A 17,105-nucleotide genomic window follows, 5' to 3' on the forward strand; every position below is an offset into this window, starting at 1 on the left:
CGATTGCAAATACACTGCATTTGTGTGGAAAAGGTCACACATTATTTGACGATAAATGAGTTTCAGCCTGACTAGCTGTAGTGGTAGTAGACGTTTGAGTTTGGCAGACATCTTTACACACAGTAGTCTATAGTGTATAAACCAAGAGGTTATGAAGCGTAGACTCTTACTGGGCTACTGATCTAACTACTGAGCACCATTAACAATGTTAACAACTACGTTATAACCCAATAGTTAACATTTAATAACAGCACGTAGTCATGAAAAGTTTGAGGAAGACTGTGAATCTGAGAGTGCACACTTTAACAAACAATGACCAGAAAAAGGTACACTAAGCAAAGCTTAGATAGAGCTGGTTTGTGAAGATAGGACTCATACACCATACACCATAAAGGGTCAATCAGCAGTTGAAACAATAACCACTGTTTAGGTAAAAAGCTGAGGGATGGGGCTGGAGAAATGTAATCACTCTCAAATTCATAGGCAGACCTATGGATGCAAGGACTGACCATCCACGGTATCAACATTATAGTTTTAACCATGTTGAGGCTATACAGTGTTTGTTTACATTGAATTTGTTTATAAACATTGGAGTATAAAAGGCTTATATTTTGGGTTCTGATGGGGTAGTACATTACAACTAAGCTCATGAGGCATTTATAAGTTACATTCTTCAAGAATCAAAGGAAACATTACTTTATGCTGATTGCCCCTTTAAAGCTCACCTTAAAGTCTTACTTTAGGTATGAGGCTGCGATGACAAACTCAAATTATAGTGGAGCCTTATGTAACGTGGCCATAAACAGACTGTCAGTGAAATACAGAAGCGCACAAGCACAGAGAGAGAGAGTAGCTGAGTGTGGGACCAAGCAAGGGTCTTATAAACATCTCAAGGAGAGAAGAGGCACACGGGAGGAATTTGGACACTTTATTTGGGCATGATACGAGAAGGAAGGGCCATAACTGGCTGGAGCAGCCCAGATGTAATGTGATGTGAAAGTGGAATCCCTCAAACTGATAATGAACTACTGTTACATATTTGCTGTGCTGTGGGTCTTTTGTGGGTCATTTACAGTGAGAGGAAGCATATGGAACATACCACACCTCCGGATTGGAAACCTCTTATGATGGTCTGTTTATTTGAACACTAACATAGTGGAAATACTGTGTTGCATGGAGTCTTGAGGAGATGACAAGGTTTGGATAACATTACAACTTTAAATTCAAACTGAATTAGAAACACAAGAAAAGAGGCATTAGAGAGGGTACACCTTGGTAGGAAGGACACTTAAGGCTACAAACAGAGCTCAGGCAAAGGGGGATGAGAAGACTGAGGCTTCGGGAGAGCTACGAGATTCAAGAGGCAGACAAATTGTGCAAGTCATAATATTTGACAAAGCAAAGAAATGTGCACGTGTGTAGCTGGAACTGTTGAGAAACATGGAGAAGCAGCGAGAGACAGAAAACTGCTGTTCTGGATGGTAGAGGGGCATTTCCAAAGTTCCAGCTCCCCCCTCTCCACACCCTCTCCACACCCTCATCAACTCTGTCTGGCTATTTAGGGTAGAAGGCCTCCTCAACCTAGGCTGAGAAGAATTCAGAAGGCTGGGTTCTTAGCATCATAATTTGGGCTGTCTATGTACAGTAGGACTGAAATCTGGGCTTGACTAATACATTTTTTTGTGAATTAATACCCAAGTGTCTGGGTGCTTTTAGAAAGTGTTTGTGTATAGTATAGTATAGCAAAGTGCTATTTGATAAACTGGTTAAAAGTCATGTTAAATCCCCACTGAATTGTCAAGGGTTTCAAGTACCTTATAAAAAAATCAGTTATTTTTAATAGCCTCTCAGAAGTCTGGAATGTTGATTTCAGAGTAGTTTTTTAAGGCTGGGAAAGATTTCTGCACAAATACCTCCTCAAACATCCTAATACTGCCTTTGTTAGTTGCTATGTTGCTCAATAGTGCTGGCCAAAGACATGGGGAGCTTGAATGCAACTGCTGAAAGCTGTGAAGATGCTATGTAAAAATGGAAAATGAGATTTCACTAATACTTATAGACCTAAACGATCAGATCTGTGTTTAAATACACTATCCACTTACAGTAAACAGACAGATTTGTGAACCAAGGAGCAACAACAGATTTGCAGATTCAGTCAGACTACAAAAACATTACAAGCACTGACGTCTGTGCATTTATGTTGTGTACTAGTGTAGGTGACATAGTGTGTGTAGCAGAAGAGACTTTCATTGAGTCTCATGTGACCATGTTTGGTAACGCTCTCCAGGCCCAGTCTGTGACCCAGCCCCTTGACCGGCGCACACAGTAGAGCTGGATTCAATCAGAGCCAAACAGTGGTTCAGATGCTTCTTTCTCTCTAACTCATCTAGAATGGGCAGAAGAGGAGCGGTAGCTGGCACCCTCTCACACAGGTAACTATTACTTATCCTGTTGCCTAGTCACTATCCCTTTTCCATTTTTTTAATGTAACCTTTATTTAACTATTCAAGTCAGTTAAGAACAAATTCTTATTTACAATGATGGCCAAACCCGTAAGACGCTGGGCCAATTGTGCACCGCCCTATGGGACTCCCAATCACGGACGGTTGTGATAGAGCCTGGATTCGAACCAGGGTGTCTGTAGTGACGCCTCTAGTACTGAGATGCAGTGCCTTAGACCACTGCGCCACTCAGTAGCCCTACCTATATGTACATATCTAAGCATGTCACTGTTAGTCTACATCGGTTGTTTACAAAGCATGTAACAATTAAAATGTTATGGACTAGCTAGACTGGACTGATCCAGACATACCTTAGAAGGCTTAGAACCTTCCAACACTGCTGTATTCTGACTACGATGCATCCAACATGCAGTATTTTCATGAAATTATCTCAGTTTGTGTGCACCAGTGTAAACAAAATACCTGAAAGTCAATGGTGTTTGAATTGTTCATCTGAAGCCAAAAAGCAACGATTGAGACAAATCTTTTTTCTGTCTTCAAATTTATTGAAGAGCAAAACTTTCAAGTAATTCTGAACTTTCAGTGCTACAACGACATCATTAGTAGTGGTCATTGTAGACAGGCAATCTAAATCACATGGTGTTGAGACAGGGACCCTAAGGCCTGTGTATTGTTCTTTTCACATTAAAATATTCAGAAAATAATGTAACAATAAATGTCATTGCATTAAAATAATAAAAAAACAACCAAAAACCCACTGGCAACATTTGATCTATGATTTTTTCCTCATTAGTTCATGTTCACTCGTTTCATCACTATCAGTTATATTAGTTATTTTCTTGACTTAATTTGTTCCATCTCCGCACATCCTTGTGACTTAAAGGATGCGACTGATGCGGTCTACAGATCTGCTCCACAGGTGAAGCAGGACTATCCGAGAGAGTCCACAAAAAGCTGGGGCAAGAATTAATGGATTCAGTCAAAGGTTATTTACTGGCTAATCCATTGCATTTAGTATCAAATGGCTAAAAGTCTTGAGACGCTGCTAAGTTCAACCTTACACAAGAGATGAAATGCAGCTGAAATAAATGCAACGGTTCTACCAGTTCTTCCAGGAGCTACAACATGTCCTCATTTCTCACCAGGGCCTGAGACCCTCTTAATACACAATGCTAGCCTTCCAAAAGGGATAGAAGGCCACATGGTTATTTCTTGCGGATACAAGTGCACTCGGGCATGATGTTACAGAAACCGCCGTGTCACTTCATCATTTCCAAAAACCAAAACTTTGACTATTTTAAATCACCCAGAGGTCTACATTGCAATTCAACACACCACAGACACACTGAAGCCAGTGAAACACTAAACATCCAATTAATAGTTTGTACAAACTTTGGACATTGTGCAGAAGTACAGCCTCTCTCACAGGCATCCGAAGCAGACTTAAATGCACACCACAGCCTACTGGCGCACCAGGAATCTCATCATCAGGCTACACATGTACTCAGTTGAAAATATTGTTTTCTTGACTGATGAATGATAAACATGTTGCTCTATTCACAGCTTGAAGTATTGGAGGACTGGGTGAGAAGAGTGAGCTGAATCTCACTAGCTTCTCAACCGAGCTGAAGTAGCTGAATAACTACATGACAATAATTACATTTCCAATCTCATCTTCATTCTGGTCATAACCAGCAGCCTCTAGGCCACTCCTCCTAATGTCACTAGAACCACCACAACATTCATATCGAGGCCTGCTCCCGTATTCAGAAGAAAAACAAGCAGGCCCTACAGAGGGGTCAACTTTGGAGAATACTTGTCTGGATTCATTATTGTGCAGGGTACAAAAATATATACATAACAGTATCCATAGAGAGAAGAGATTACAATAGCGAGAAAAAAGGAAAAACAGCAGTTTTACATTAAAATGTCATGCTAATCTCTACCGGACTGCAATAGATTTCCTGTTTGCGTAAAGGCACGACAATACAACCCTCCTCGGTGGTACATGGAGGGGCTCAAAAGGTTATTGCTCCACCATGGGGAGTGTGCTTTCATTCCACAGTGAAAAGTCAAACATTTCAGACCCCCGTCCCAAACGACGTCAACGCTTTAGGGACAGGAGGAGGACAGAAAACAAAACACTTAACATGCACTCAATACAGCTGGGTGAAAAACATTAAATACACTGATTAAAATGAAGTGCAGAGGAACCCATAGATTAATGCAATTCATATTTATCTTGTTTAGTGATCCAAACTAGAGTATAAATCATCATAACCCAACGTTTCCTTAACAAGCTCTCAGTGATTTGAATCAATCAAATCAACTTGATTTGAAAGGACGATTTCCAACTGAGTAATACAGTAGGACTTTACATGGCTACACATATAGTAGAACATTGACAGCGTATGGCTGTTCTTGTCAGATAGATAATTCATAATTGATCTTACATGAATATCTATAGAAACGATTGGGAACCTCACATTTCCAGCATTCCTATGGCTGCCACTCTGTAGGCAGAACAGCACCTAAAACAGGAGAATGTTTCCCCCCTAAAGGGACCTGCTCTTGTTCCAAATTCAGTTCTCAATAGAACACAGAGAATAGAGGAGAACAATGGAAGTTAAAATCCCCAGAGGTACCTTAGATAGACACTAGAACAAGGGTTGTGTTTAACAGTAGTGTTACACTGCAGTGGCTGGGAAAATCCCCAGAGGTACCTTAGATAGACACTAGAACAAGGGTTGTGTTTAACAGTAGTGTTACACTGCAGTGGCTGGGAAAATCTCCAGAGAAACAGAGAAAACGTCCTTTCCAGTCCACTGAACTAGAGATAATGGATGAGATCTTTCCAAAGGCTAAAACATCATTACAGAAGGAGAAAAAACCTGATTGTGATTATTCTCATATGGAGGGACTGACACGTCTTTATAAGGCAGGGGAGAGGTAGAACAGAAGCATCAAACTGGATGGATTTAACCTCTCCGCTGTGACAGAGGGTTATGATAGTGTAGTGAAGTTAAGACGCGTTGTCAATTCCTGGTTTTGAGGTTGAGTAACAGGAGGAACAAATGGGATAACTGAGATCCCAGAGACCCAAACAGAGCACAGCCAGACCCTGGACGAGATGAGGCAAAAGCGTCCAATGAAAAACATGATTCCGGAGAGTTGGCGGCAGCGGTAGGATCCAACCCCCACATCCCTGTCTCCATTTCCCCTGGATGTGCATCTGAACTGTTGCTGTGAGAGGGGGACCGGTCTGCTGGCGATGTAGGTGGTGTTCATAAAAAGGAGGCCACAGCAAATGCAGTAAGAGGCATTGCGGTGTCTCGGTCTGTCAAACTAGCACACTAACAGGTACTTATTCTGTGGGCAAAGCAGGAGGCTCTCCTCTGGGTGGACGGGTCAGGGAACTGAAAAGGGTAAAGGATGATGGCTGAGGGAGTCTGACAGAGCCAGAGTACGGTTTCTTCTTTTATTGCTTTCTACCTGTCCATCACAGGCACTTCAGATGACTGAGTTTGGGTTGAAGTTGAAGGTGAACAATAATGAGTTTACTTAACAGCTACTCTGTCATCTCGAACCAAACCCAGCCAGGGTACCACCATACCATTGATGAAACACTGAGGTACAGAAGCTAGTGTGGGACCAGTCTCATTCTGTGAGGCTGAATCTGATGAGGACCTGAATCCATTCGGCTGCATGATTTCTGGGTATGGAGATAATAGCAAGGCTGGAGCTAGCAGGGGCTATAAGAGCCCTTGAAGTCCTTCCTGTCTCCCTTCCACAGAGTCTGTCTATCTCCCCCCTTTGGCCAGTATCTCTTAGTCTGTGTGGTTATTCACATGGTTCTGCTTGAGCGGGGAGACCTCTTTGGCCTTCCTGCCGCTGGCGCCCATCATGACCTTGTAGCAGCCGCGGGCGATCTTGTACATCCAGATGGTGTTGAGGATGTCCAGGGCGATACAGGATGTGATCCAGGCCACCTGAGCACCGATGCCCAAGCGCTCAAAGGCCTCCGTTCCGAAGGTGGCAAACACCCGGGCCCAGTAGGGAGGCATGACGAAGATGCGCACCATGAAGAAGACCACTGCCATGGCCATGCCGTTGGCCACAACCAAGCGGTCCGAGCGAGGGTACTTCAGCACCTCGTAGAACCACCTATACATGGATGAGAACGGAATAATGTCAACACTGACAGAGGTAGGGGCTGATAAACAGGAGTATTCATTCATATATATAGTAAAAGTGGAGCTAGCTTACCTTTGGTTCACAAAAGGTGTGGATAACTCTGAAATGAGACGGAAGTTGGCGAAATAGGGAAGCACGCCACGAGACTGCAGAGGGCGTAAAGACGTATTACCACAAACAGACATGGGCAGAAATAAACTAAAAACAGACTAAATGTGCAACACATCTTTAGAAAGAAGACGTGAGTATTTCAATACCAAAACCCAAAAGACACCAAAAAGCCATTTAATATTAGCCATTGTGCTCATGGTTTTCCCCCAGACTCACCAAGACATATCCATATGCATAGAGCGCCGCCAAGTGGTGGCAGACAAAAAAGCTGTCCCCCATTGTGCTCCAGTTAGTGGCCAGAAGCACAAGGTCTACACAGAACAACAAGTGGGTAGTTAGCACACAGTTGATTATTTATCATCTACTGTCTACAGGGAAATGTGGATGGCTTATTGTTATACAAGAGGATAAACATGAGACTCACCATAGAGCAAATAACCACATGTTATGGCCACATTAAGTTTCACTAGTCCAGGCTCCCCCCTGTACAGCAAAAACAAAACAAAGTGTTCTTTCAGAATAACAGTTGCCACATTACAGATTAATGCAGTAAAACTACAGTAAAACAGAAACAAAAGCTACTTACGATTTCACAGAAATCTAGTGAAGTCCACAAAACATTCTACATACTGTATTAGTGAAGTCCACTGCAGTGGTCTCCAATGAGAGTTCATTTAAATTTAAATTTAACTTCTAACTACAATCTTTTTTCTAGCATTCAAATAGGCACATTTTTTTCATGGCCATGTCAAGAGTCAGTCTTGCTACTGCTGACATACCGTAGTCCAGGGAAGGTCCAGTTTAAACAGCACTGTGTTGACAAATGCATTGTGCTCACACACAGAGGGTGTGTTTCTGTTTGCCTGCTGTACCCTTGTGATTGTGTGCTCATGGACAAATACGTGTCAGGATGTGTGTAAATGTGAGCAGTAGCCTGCATATAGTACATACTGTAAGAATGAGAACCACTTCTCTTGACTGTAGGAGTGGATTGTACGACTCAGTTGCTTGGACAAGGTTTGGGCAACGCCATGGTTATCAGTTCACCGTATCACATGGGCCACATTTACTGCCTAGGCCTGGGTGTCGACTAGAGTTCAAGAGGCACTTGACAAGAGCATCTGCTAAGTGACTGTGGTCAAAATAATGTGTGTGTCTCAGTAAAGTGACACGAACTGATTTTGTCCTCTCTCCATCACAGGTATCCTGTTGCTGAGGGCGGGGTCATGGCTCTGTGACAGCACACCACGACGTGCTCTCTGGATCAGAGGGGGGCTCCACGTGACACCGCCCTCCTTCACCTCTACCTCAACGTACCCTGAACGGGTATGTCTGAGTGCAACGTCCTCTCTGAACCCCACTCATGTAGCCACGATCAATGTCATATGCAGCCAATCTTTTCTCCACTTCCTCATGTTTACTGCACATCCTGGAGCCCACCCATAAGCCTAATAATCTATTCAACCATATAGAGAATCAAAGCCATTCGTAGATAAACTTGTGAAACTGTTAAAGCTAAGATAAACTTCAGACAGATCAACAGGAGGGGTCAGGGTGAGATCGGTCCAAAGATTCTCAGATTACATCACTGATCCAGGTATGGCAGGGCAGCAGGTAGCCTAGTGGTTAGAGGCGAGCCAGCAACCGGACGGTTGCCAGTTTGAATCCCGGGTCTGCCGGGAAAAATCTGTTGGGTAGTGAGCTGGCAACCGGAGGGTTGCTGGTATCAAATCCTAGATTCCATTGTCTGCCGTTGTGTCCGTGAGCGAGGCACTTAACCCCCCCAGCAACAGCTCCCCGGGCGCCCAGTGTGGTAGTCCCCTGCACCTCTCCAAAACCTCTATATTTATGTGTATGTATGAGTCTTTTGGAGGTGTTGGGTTAAAAAGTGGAAGTCACAGTTCAGTTGGACCTTGTGTGTATTTGACCAATAAAGGGATCTTAATGTTACAGTAAATCACACCTGGGGTTACATCACTGAACTCTATTGTTTTAAACCAATTGAGTCTGTATTCTGCGCTCACTGGTTACATCGTACTTTTTTTTATTTTTACCCCCAATTTCGTGGTATCCAATTGTTAGTAGCTACTATCATCGCTACAACTCCCGTACGGGCTCGGGAGAGACGAAGGTCGAAAGTCATGTGTCCTCCAATACACAACCCAACCAAGCCGCACTGCTTCTTAAAACACAGCGCGCATCCAACCCGGAAGCCAGCCGCACCAATGTGTCAGAGGAAACACTGTGCACCTGGCAACCTTGGTTAGCCAGCACTGCGCCTGGCCCGCCACAGGAGTCGCTGGTGCGCGATGAGACAAGGATATCCCTACCGACAAAACCCTCCCTAACCCGGACGACGCTAGGCCAATTGTGCGTCGCCCCACGGACCTCCCGGTCACGGCCGGTTACGACAGAGCCTGGGCACAAACCCAGAGTCTCTGGTGGCACAGCTGGCGCTGCAGTACAGCGCCCTTAACCACTGCGCCACCCGGGAGGCCTACATCGTACCTTTAAAGCTCAGATAAACCAATCAAGCGATGTGAAGGAGGTGGATTTGGAAAACGCTTTGAATTGATTGGATTATGACGACAAAACCCAGGCAGAACTGTCAGAGTGACGTTGGAAGAAGCTGAATCTGTCACAATGCAGATTTTGTGGGCGGTTAGTTCTGTGAAGCCCAGCACAATGCCAGTCTGTGGCATGTCTAAATGATGCTGTAATGCAAATCAGATTGTCTGAGGATTTAATGCTTACGCCATTCAGTGTTGCAATAAGAGGAACTAGCTACTGCGCTAGCAAAATAACATGGCTACCAGTCTAAATAGAGGAAAAGTAAGAGACTAAAAGAGATGGGCAGGAAAGCAAATACATAAGAGACAAAAGGACAGTACCAATACTACACAGACAAAGACCAAAACAAAGGAAAAAAACAAGACAACATGGCTTGGGCTGGGAGGGTACAACAATTACACCCCTATTAAACAAACCCTATGAGGGTAAAGGAACAACAAAGAAAGAAGGAAAAAGAGAGTAGTCTAAATGCGAGACATGTGGACACAGAGCAGATGAAGGGGGGTGGCAGGACTCCTCCCCATTGGCCCTTCACTTCCCCTTTTCTCCGCTACATCAGCGACAGACAGACAATGAGAGCGAGGGAAGTGCTGTATTGATCAGACAGCCAGAGACGCAGGGTGCTGCTGGGGGTCAAGGGGACTCAGGGGAGACAGTTACCAGAAGGGGGGGGGGGGGGGGGGGTTAAGACTGGGCTGATGTTGTTTGCTATGAAAAGGAGCCTTGTTGGCAGAGGAAGAGAAACAGAAGGAGAGAAACACGAGTAGAAGACAGAAAGAGGAGAGCGAAGAGAGTAGAAGACAGACACAGAAGGGAGAGGGAGGGAGAGGGGGAAATTACCATTCCTCTCTTTCAGGATACAATGATGTAATCACAGTCAGCAGTAGGAGAGAGAACATAGAAAAGACAATGAAAAGGACAAATCCACTGAATCTACACCTCTGGAGACTCCCCCAAGATTTCTCTCTGACAGTGGGGAATGGCAGCATCATCCTTCCCACCCTCTTGGGGTAGGCTAGTAGCCATGGCTGCTAGAGTGACAGAAAGCAGACAGTAATGAAGTTCATCTTACCAGACGGGGTCTGCGTTGACAGCATCATCAAACCACAGGATGTAGAGACAGAAGAGGCCCACGATCAGGGCATGGACAGTGGACACCAATCTGGGCAAGCACACAGAAACAGGGACAGTCAGCGCCATGGCAGAGAATGATGCAAGACTAGCACCACGGCAGCAGTAATACTAATAAACAGATCAAGTAACATAACAATAACATCCTTTATAGCACTGAGAACACAATGAAGAAACCTCATTTGGGCCGTGTGGAACCTTGGCAATCAAACTAATTTGAAGGAGAATCGTGTGTGTGTGTAAAACTACTCAGGTCTCGTTGATCTCTGGGACTCTTTATCTGGGGTAGTGAAGAGAACTCCAGTGCTACCACGCCTCTTATCGCCCCTCACCAGCACAAACAGTCCCCAGACCCTGAGCACACCAGCTGTCCCAAAGGCCTAGCAATGCTGGCTCCACAAACCAGCCACTGTACAATGAACATTGTTATTTTTAGTGTCACCATTATAACATGACTATCAGAGCATAACTGCCATGACCAAGGAGGAGAGTGGAATTTGAGACAGTCTCTTATGAAGCAGAAGGGACAAGAGCATTTGCTCTCCCTCCATCTAGCCTCTCCCTCCATCTAGCTAGTTCCTTAGCCTACGCCTCAGGGTTACATCTCTGCTGTGCATCTTTCTGTAGATATTCTCTGTGTACCTTTACAAGCAAAGCTTGAATAAATAACACACTGGGAGCCGTTATGCAATGAAGGGTAACTTTGTATCAAACTTCAACCACTATCAGTGCGTCACCTTTGGCTTGTTATGCCATGGTACACACATCCTGTAGCAGTGTTTAGTGTGCATGACCCCTGTATGAACTGAGGCTCAGGACTCCCCCCAACAGGTGAATTGCGATCAACTGGTGGATCTCCAAGGCATTCCTAGTCGATCGACAAACCTTTCTGTAAAAAAAAAAAACACGATAAAGCCTTGTGTTCCTATTTTACTTGTCTCGGGCTGTTGGTGGTAGGTGCAACCGATTCAGCTGCCCTGTGTGCCAAGTATCTGAACCATTTCATGTGTCTGAAGGTACAAACTCTGCCTTCCCGGCGGGGCTGGAGAGCAAATCAAGTGCACTATAGGCCTACCGCTGGCCAATCGGGTGGCTCAGATTACTGTATTGGCAGTAACGTAGCAGGCATAAAAGAAAGCTACATCAAAATTGATACTGTGCGATTTCCAATGACTAGAGAGACTGTCAACAAATATGTCAAAGAACTGCTGTTTTATGAGTGAGATCACATTAAAGTTCTCCCTCAGCACTGTCAACACTTTTATAAGCCATAAAACACATGTTCTTCCCATTTCCACTCAGCGCTACAACAAGCACTGCAGCAGTAATGAATGAGTAGGAAAGTGTATCTATAGGCTTGCATTGCTGTTATTATTAGCGTCTTTTAATAGTTCACTTTCTCTGTTCATAGGAGTAACAACATGAATATGTGCATGAGGCAGAAATAACGGTGCAACTCGAGTTGCCATCAGCTGGAAGACGGTGTCTCTTTTTGGTCAGTGTCAGTGGAGGAAAGGGAGAGCGGAGGGATTTTGACAGGCGGAACCTCAGTCTGCTATTCTCTCCCTCCGCTGAGACTGACCATTAGATGCAGGCACCATCTGCCCAGTAAAATAAAATACAAATTATTTAAATGTATTCTCAATCAGCTGTGCCTCAGAAGTAATGCAACAATGGATCTATTACCGGTGTTCTTATAGCCTTCCTCAAATTTGTAAGTATAATTTTTAAAAATGGCCCAACAACAACGCATTGGGCAATTCAAGCAAAACCAATATGAGGTGATAGTGTATAAATAATGACATAAAGAGCCATTGTGTTGAACACTGAACACTGTGTGATGTTAACAGTGAAAATCGCAGAATGGTGAACTTACTAAATGACTGAGAGGTTGACTGTGTGATATTAGGTTGCTTCTTGTGTAAATATTTTCTGTCTAGATTTTAAGATTTGTATAGCTTACTGCACAAACCTCATTGCTACAGTACTGTTTTTAATTGGTCAATGTTGCATTGGTGTACATTTTTTTGTCATGTAAAAAAAAAAAAAACAGAACGGTAATTCTCGGCTTGCATTTAGACTCAGAAGGTGATCTCTATATATAATAATAACAATTACAACAATACTGCATGAACACTTATTTGAACTTAATACATCAATAAATCAATTTTGTCTCAAATAAATAATGAAACCTATTCAATTTGGTTTAAATAATGCATTTGGTTTAAATAATGCAAAAACAATGTGTTGAAAGTAGAAAGTAAAAGTGCAATATGTGCCATGTAAAAAAAGCTCATGTTTAAATTCCTTGCTCAGAACATATGAAAGCTGGTGGTTCCTTTTAACATGCGTCTTCAATATTCCCAGGTAAGAAGTTTTAGGTTGTAGTTATTATAGGACTATTTCTCTCTATACCATTTGTATTTCATATACCTTCGTCTATTGGATGTTCTCATAGGTACTTTAGTATTGCCAGCCTAATCTCGGGAGTTGATAGGCTTGAAGTCATAAACAGCGCAATGCTTGAAGCACAGGGAAGAGCTGCTGGCAAATGCAGGACAGTGCTGTTTGAATGAATGCTTACGAGCTTGCTGCTGCCTACCCCTGCTCAGTCAGACTGCTCTATCAAATCATAGACTTAATTATAATATAATAACACACAGAAATACAAGTCATAGGTCATTAATATGGTCAAATTCAGAAACTATCATTTCGAAAAACAAAACGTTTATTCTTTCAGTGAAATACGGAACCATTCTGTATTTTATCTAACGGGTTGTATCCCTAAGTCTAAATATTGCTGTTTCATTGCACAACCTTCAATGTTATGTCATAATTAAGTACAATTCTGGCAAATGAATTACAATCTTTGTTAGGAAGAAATGGTCTTCACACAGCTCGCAACGAGCCAGGCAGCCCAAACTGCTGCATATACCCCGACTCTGCTTGCACAGCACGCAAGAGAAGTGACACAATTTCCCTAGTTAAAATAAATTCATCTTAGCAGGCAATATTAACTAAATATGCAGGTTTAAAAATATATACTTGTGTATTGATTTTAAGAAAGGTGTTGATGTTTATGGTTAGGTACACATTGGTGTAATGACAGTGCTTTTTTCGCAAATGCGCTTGTTAAATCACCCGTTTGGCGAAGTAGGCTGTGATTCAATAATAAATTAACAGGCACCACATCGATTATATGCAACGCAGGACAAGCTAGATAAACTAGTAATATCATCAACCATGTGTAGTTCACTAGTGATTATGTTAAGATGGATTGTTTTTTATAAGATAAGTGTAATGCTAGCTAACACCTTATCTTGGCTCCTTACTGCACTCGCATAACAGGTAGTCATCCTGCCACGCAGTCTTCTCGTGGAGTGCAATGTAATCGGCCATAACCGGTGTCCAAAAATGCAGATGACCAATTGTTATGAAAACTTGAAATAAGCCCTAATTAAAATCGGCCATTCCGATAAATCGGTCAACCTCTATTTCTGACCTAAGATCAGTGTGCCTGGGTTAATGTCTGATAGAAGTGTGTTACAGCAGAAACGGTACAATACTAGTCTAAAATGTGAAACCTGTTAAGAGGCCTGTTGGAAGGGTATTGTACCTGGAGTTCCACTCAGTGAGCTTGGTGGAGGGCAGGCGGCCGTAGCCAGGGGTGAAGGTTGAGGAGAACAGTGGGCTGGCCACGGAGAAGAGCAGCTGAAACCCCACGAAGCTGCCAGCCACCACAGTCAACTCTCTTGTCTCCATCACTCACCTACAGTGTGCCACACCAGGAGAGAGAAGGGTGAGAGGCATGTACTGTTACTGTACAGAAGACACGATACCCCTAGACTGGCAGGGGGAACGTAGAGGGGGGGGGGGGGGGGGGTGGTGGAAGGAATAGGAGAAGAAGTGGAGGATGGAAGGAAGCAAAACAGGGTGGCAAAGGAGGGACAGGAGGGCAAGGGAGAGAGCCATTGAAAAGGAGATGGTTGTAAAAGAGCAGAAACGAGAGAAAATAAATAATTCATTATTGGACAAATATTTTGCACAGGGATTAAATGTGCAATTGTGGCTAAGAATTGAAAGGAAAGATGATTGTAAAGAGCTAGAGGTTCCTGTTGGTGAATGCATGCTATCAAGAGTCAGGGAATAATTGAGACCTGTGACACCAGGTGTGTACAATTAATTATCAGGTAGAACAGAAAACCAGCAGGCTCAGAACCTCATAGGGTAAGTCAATACCCCTGGTCTAAATGTACAGAAAATAGGACTGGACCCACAGAGCGACAGCCGGACAATGGGGAACACCCCATGTTCACTCAGTGTCTAGTGTCAAAATCAACACACATTTCCAGTACAAAGGAGCATTGGTACAGTACAGCCTAATGCCACTTTAGTCCGATACAAACACATTCACTGTTTAACATAGGCTACTACAAACCACAGTTCCATGTGCTCTGAGCATGGATGTGAGGACAGGCAATTGTGTCAAGCTGATCAACACTATCACAGGACACCGGTAGCTTAGCTACTGCAGTGGCCCATGCAATAACGCCAGCTCTCCTTGGAATAGGCCTAACTCTGTAAGCAATCAGGAATTTGTAGTATTATCCAGATAACATTTTGACCAATAAAATAGCAGTGTTTGAGAGAAGCCTTATTGTTCCAGAGCATGCTGATCATATGCTGCATGTGCTTCAATTATTCATTAGCATTCTTCACCTGGCAAGCTGGTTCTGACTGCCTAGGAGGGGAAAGGCCTGCATACAGACAACCACCATCCACTTTGACCTTGTTCTCCTGCACTATATGCTGTTGTCAGACCTTTTGGTATATCGACCAACACAAAGAGGTTCAATTTCCCATGTTCCAGTGGAAATATAAAACGTCCCCTCTCTCCTGCAATGCATATGCCATTCACGTTTTTAGAAGACAGATTGTGCAAAAATACAATGAATGTAATATTTGTTTAGTCTAAATGCAGCTCATATGACAGTACAATTACGACTGGCATTCTAGGCCAACTGACAAGTGATGAGATTTCCTTTCAATTTAATAACGTAAATCTTGGGACGCAGACAAAAATCCCCTCACCAACGCTTGGGTTAATGGGTATAATTACTTCCCCTGGCCTAGACTTTAAAATAATGAGGATATTAAAACATAACTGGTAAATGGACAGCTTCTCCCGTCTGGTGTAGTGCTCTTTTTTTGCGGTTGCAGGGAGCTACATCATCATGCGTAACTTGTCAGCACAGTCCCTTGTTCTCTGCGGCGCGTGACACAGCAAACGTGTGCACGACAAGAAACATGTACAATCCTTCGATTTTCGGAAACATTGTCGCCAGTAGTACACTTTCCAGTTGAGCCACAAGTTGACTAACCAAGCTAGCTACACGAATTGTGAGAGCACAGCTATTGACTAGAAAACAGTGCTATACTGCCACAACCAGGGTCGTATTCATTGGTCGTATTGCGGTCACTAGCTAGATGTTTATTACATACAAATTGCAGTGCATTAGCTCAATGTATCGCTGTGTTGTGAACAAAATAACAAGTGAAAGGCTAGCTAGATCAATAACTACCTGATATCAGTCGCATAGGTCTGAGTAAATTGGTATGGCTGCCGTCTTCTTTCACTTTCTTAGGTAGCCAATTTAGCAAGTCAGCTAGCTAGCAGTAGCCCACTAGCTAGCTCTCTAGTGTACGTCCTCGTGAAAATGGCTATACGACGAAAGCAGCGACATTCATGCATAACTATTACAGTAACTAGATAATTGCGGATTCCAGGCTAATTTCCCTGCCACAATGAGTTCCAAGTTTAGCCTAAAATATAAAGTTGGAGTTAGACGTTTTGTTTTCCAATTGACAGCTAGCATTAACCTGTGACGCGAACACGCAGATACCACCCGCCCTCTACCTCACACCCCTCGGTTTGGCCACACCCACAATAAACAAAGGCCACATTCATTACAGCATTATATTATATATTATATTCAGCTGATACCACTACCAATAGCATGCAAAGGCTTAGTTAGCATCGTTGCTATGATGAACCCTGCATTTGTATGATGTCCACAACTAAAACACGAAGGACTGCCGGCGGCTTGACAAGCTATTGAATAACACACCACAAATAGTTAGGTCATATTTTTACACATGCCATAGGCCAATTAAATCAAGGCTACATTTTTTACATGAGCACATTTCCATGTGTGTATTCCATATGTGTATTTGACTTATTATAATTGGAAACTGAAAGGGTTTTACAGACAGAGCTATTATGAATCCAATTTATTTTGAAAGGAGTGGTTATTTCTGTAATTGTATGGCTATCTGCTGTCACCTACTGAGTCATCCTCCTGAGTCAAGGTTGTCTGTCTGGTTTCTCCAGCACAGGGGGCTGCTAAGGGGAGGATGGCTCATAATAATGCCAGGAATGGCGCAAATAATGCCAGGAATGGCGCAAATGGAATGGCATCAAACACCTGGAAACCATGTGATTTATGTATTTGATATCATTCCAATCATTCCGCTCCAGCCATTACCATGAGCTCATCCTCCCCAATTAAGGTGCCATAACATCCTGTGTTCCCTGCACTTCCCATGTTAACACTTAGGTATTTGGCATTGATTATA

General features: G+C 43.3%; 1 protein-coding gene across 4 annotated transcripts; it reads right to left on the bottom strand.

Annotated features, from left to right (window-relative positions):
* Window positions 1–1,116: 1,116 nt before the first annotated feature.
* On the bottom strand, window positions 1,117–16,417 carry LOC109891958 (TLC domain-containing protein 4-B). 4 transcript variants are annotated; one of them, XM_031834473.1, is made up of 7 exons: window positions 15,635–16,417; window positions 14,086–14,238; window positions 10,411–10,500; window positions 7,192–7,250; window positions 6,984–7,078; window positions 6,729–6,802; window positions 1,117–6,626 (listed from the first exon to the last, which is right to left on the bottom strand). In XM_031834473.1, the coding sequence occupies exons 2-7, from the start codon at window positions 14,229–14,231 to the stop codon at window positions 6,290–6,292; spliced, it is 801 nt and encodes a 266-aa protein (XP_031690333.1). In that variant the 5' UTR covers window positions 14,232–14,238; window positions 15,635–16,417; the 3' UTR covers window positions 1,117–6,289. The 4 variants fall into 4 exon arrangements, with proteins under 4 accessions (XP_031690333.1, XP_031690332.1, XP_031690334.1 ...); XM_031834472.1 differs by having other exon boundaries at window positions 16,052–16,407; XM_031834474.1 differs by lacking the exon at window positions 15,635–16,417 and adding an exon at window positions 15,189–15,538.
* Between the last annotated feature and the right edge of the window lie 688 nt (window positions 16,418–17,105).

Source organism: Oncorhynchus kisutch, linkage group LG10 (genome assembly GCF_002021735.2).
Source record: "Oncorhynchus kisutch isolate 150728-3 linkage group LG10, Okis_V2, whole genome shotgun sequence".
NCBI classification, from domain to species: domain Eukaryota; kingdom Metazoa; phylum Chordata; class Actinopteri; order Salmoniformes; family Salmonidae; genus Oncorhynchus; species Oncorhynchus kisutch.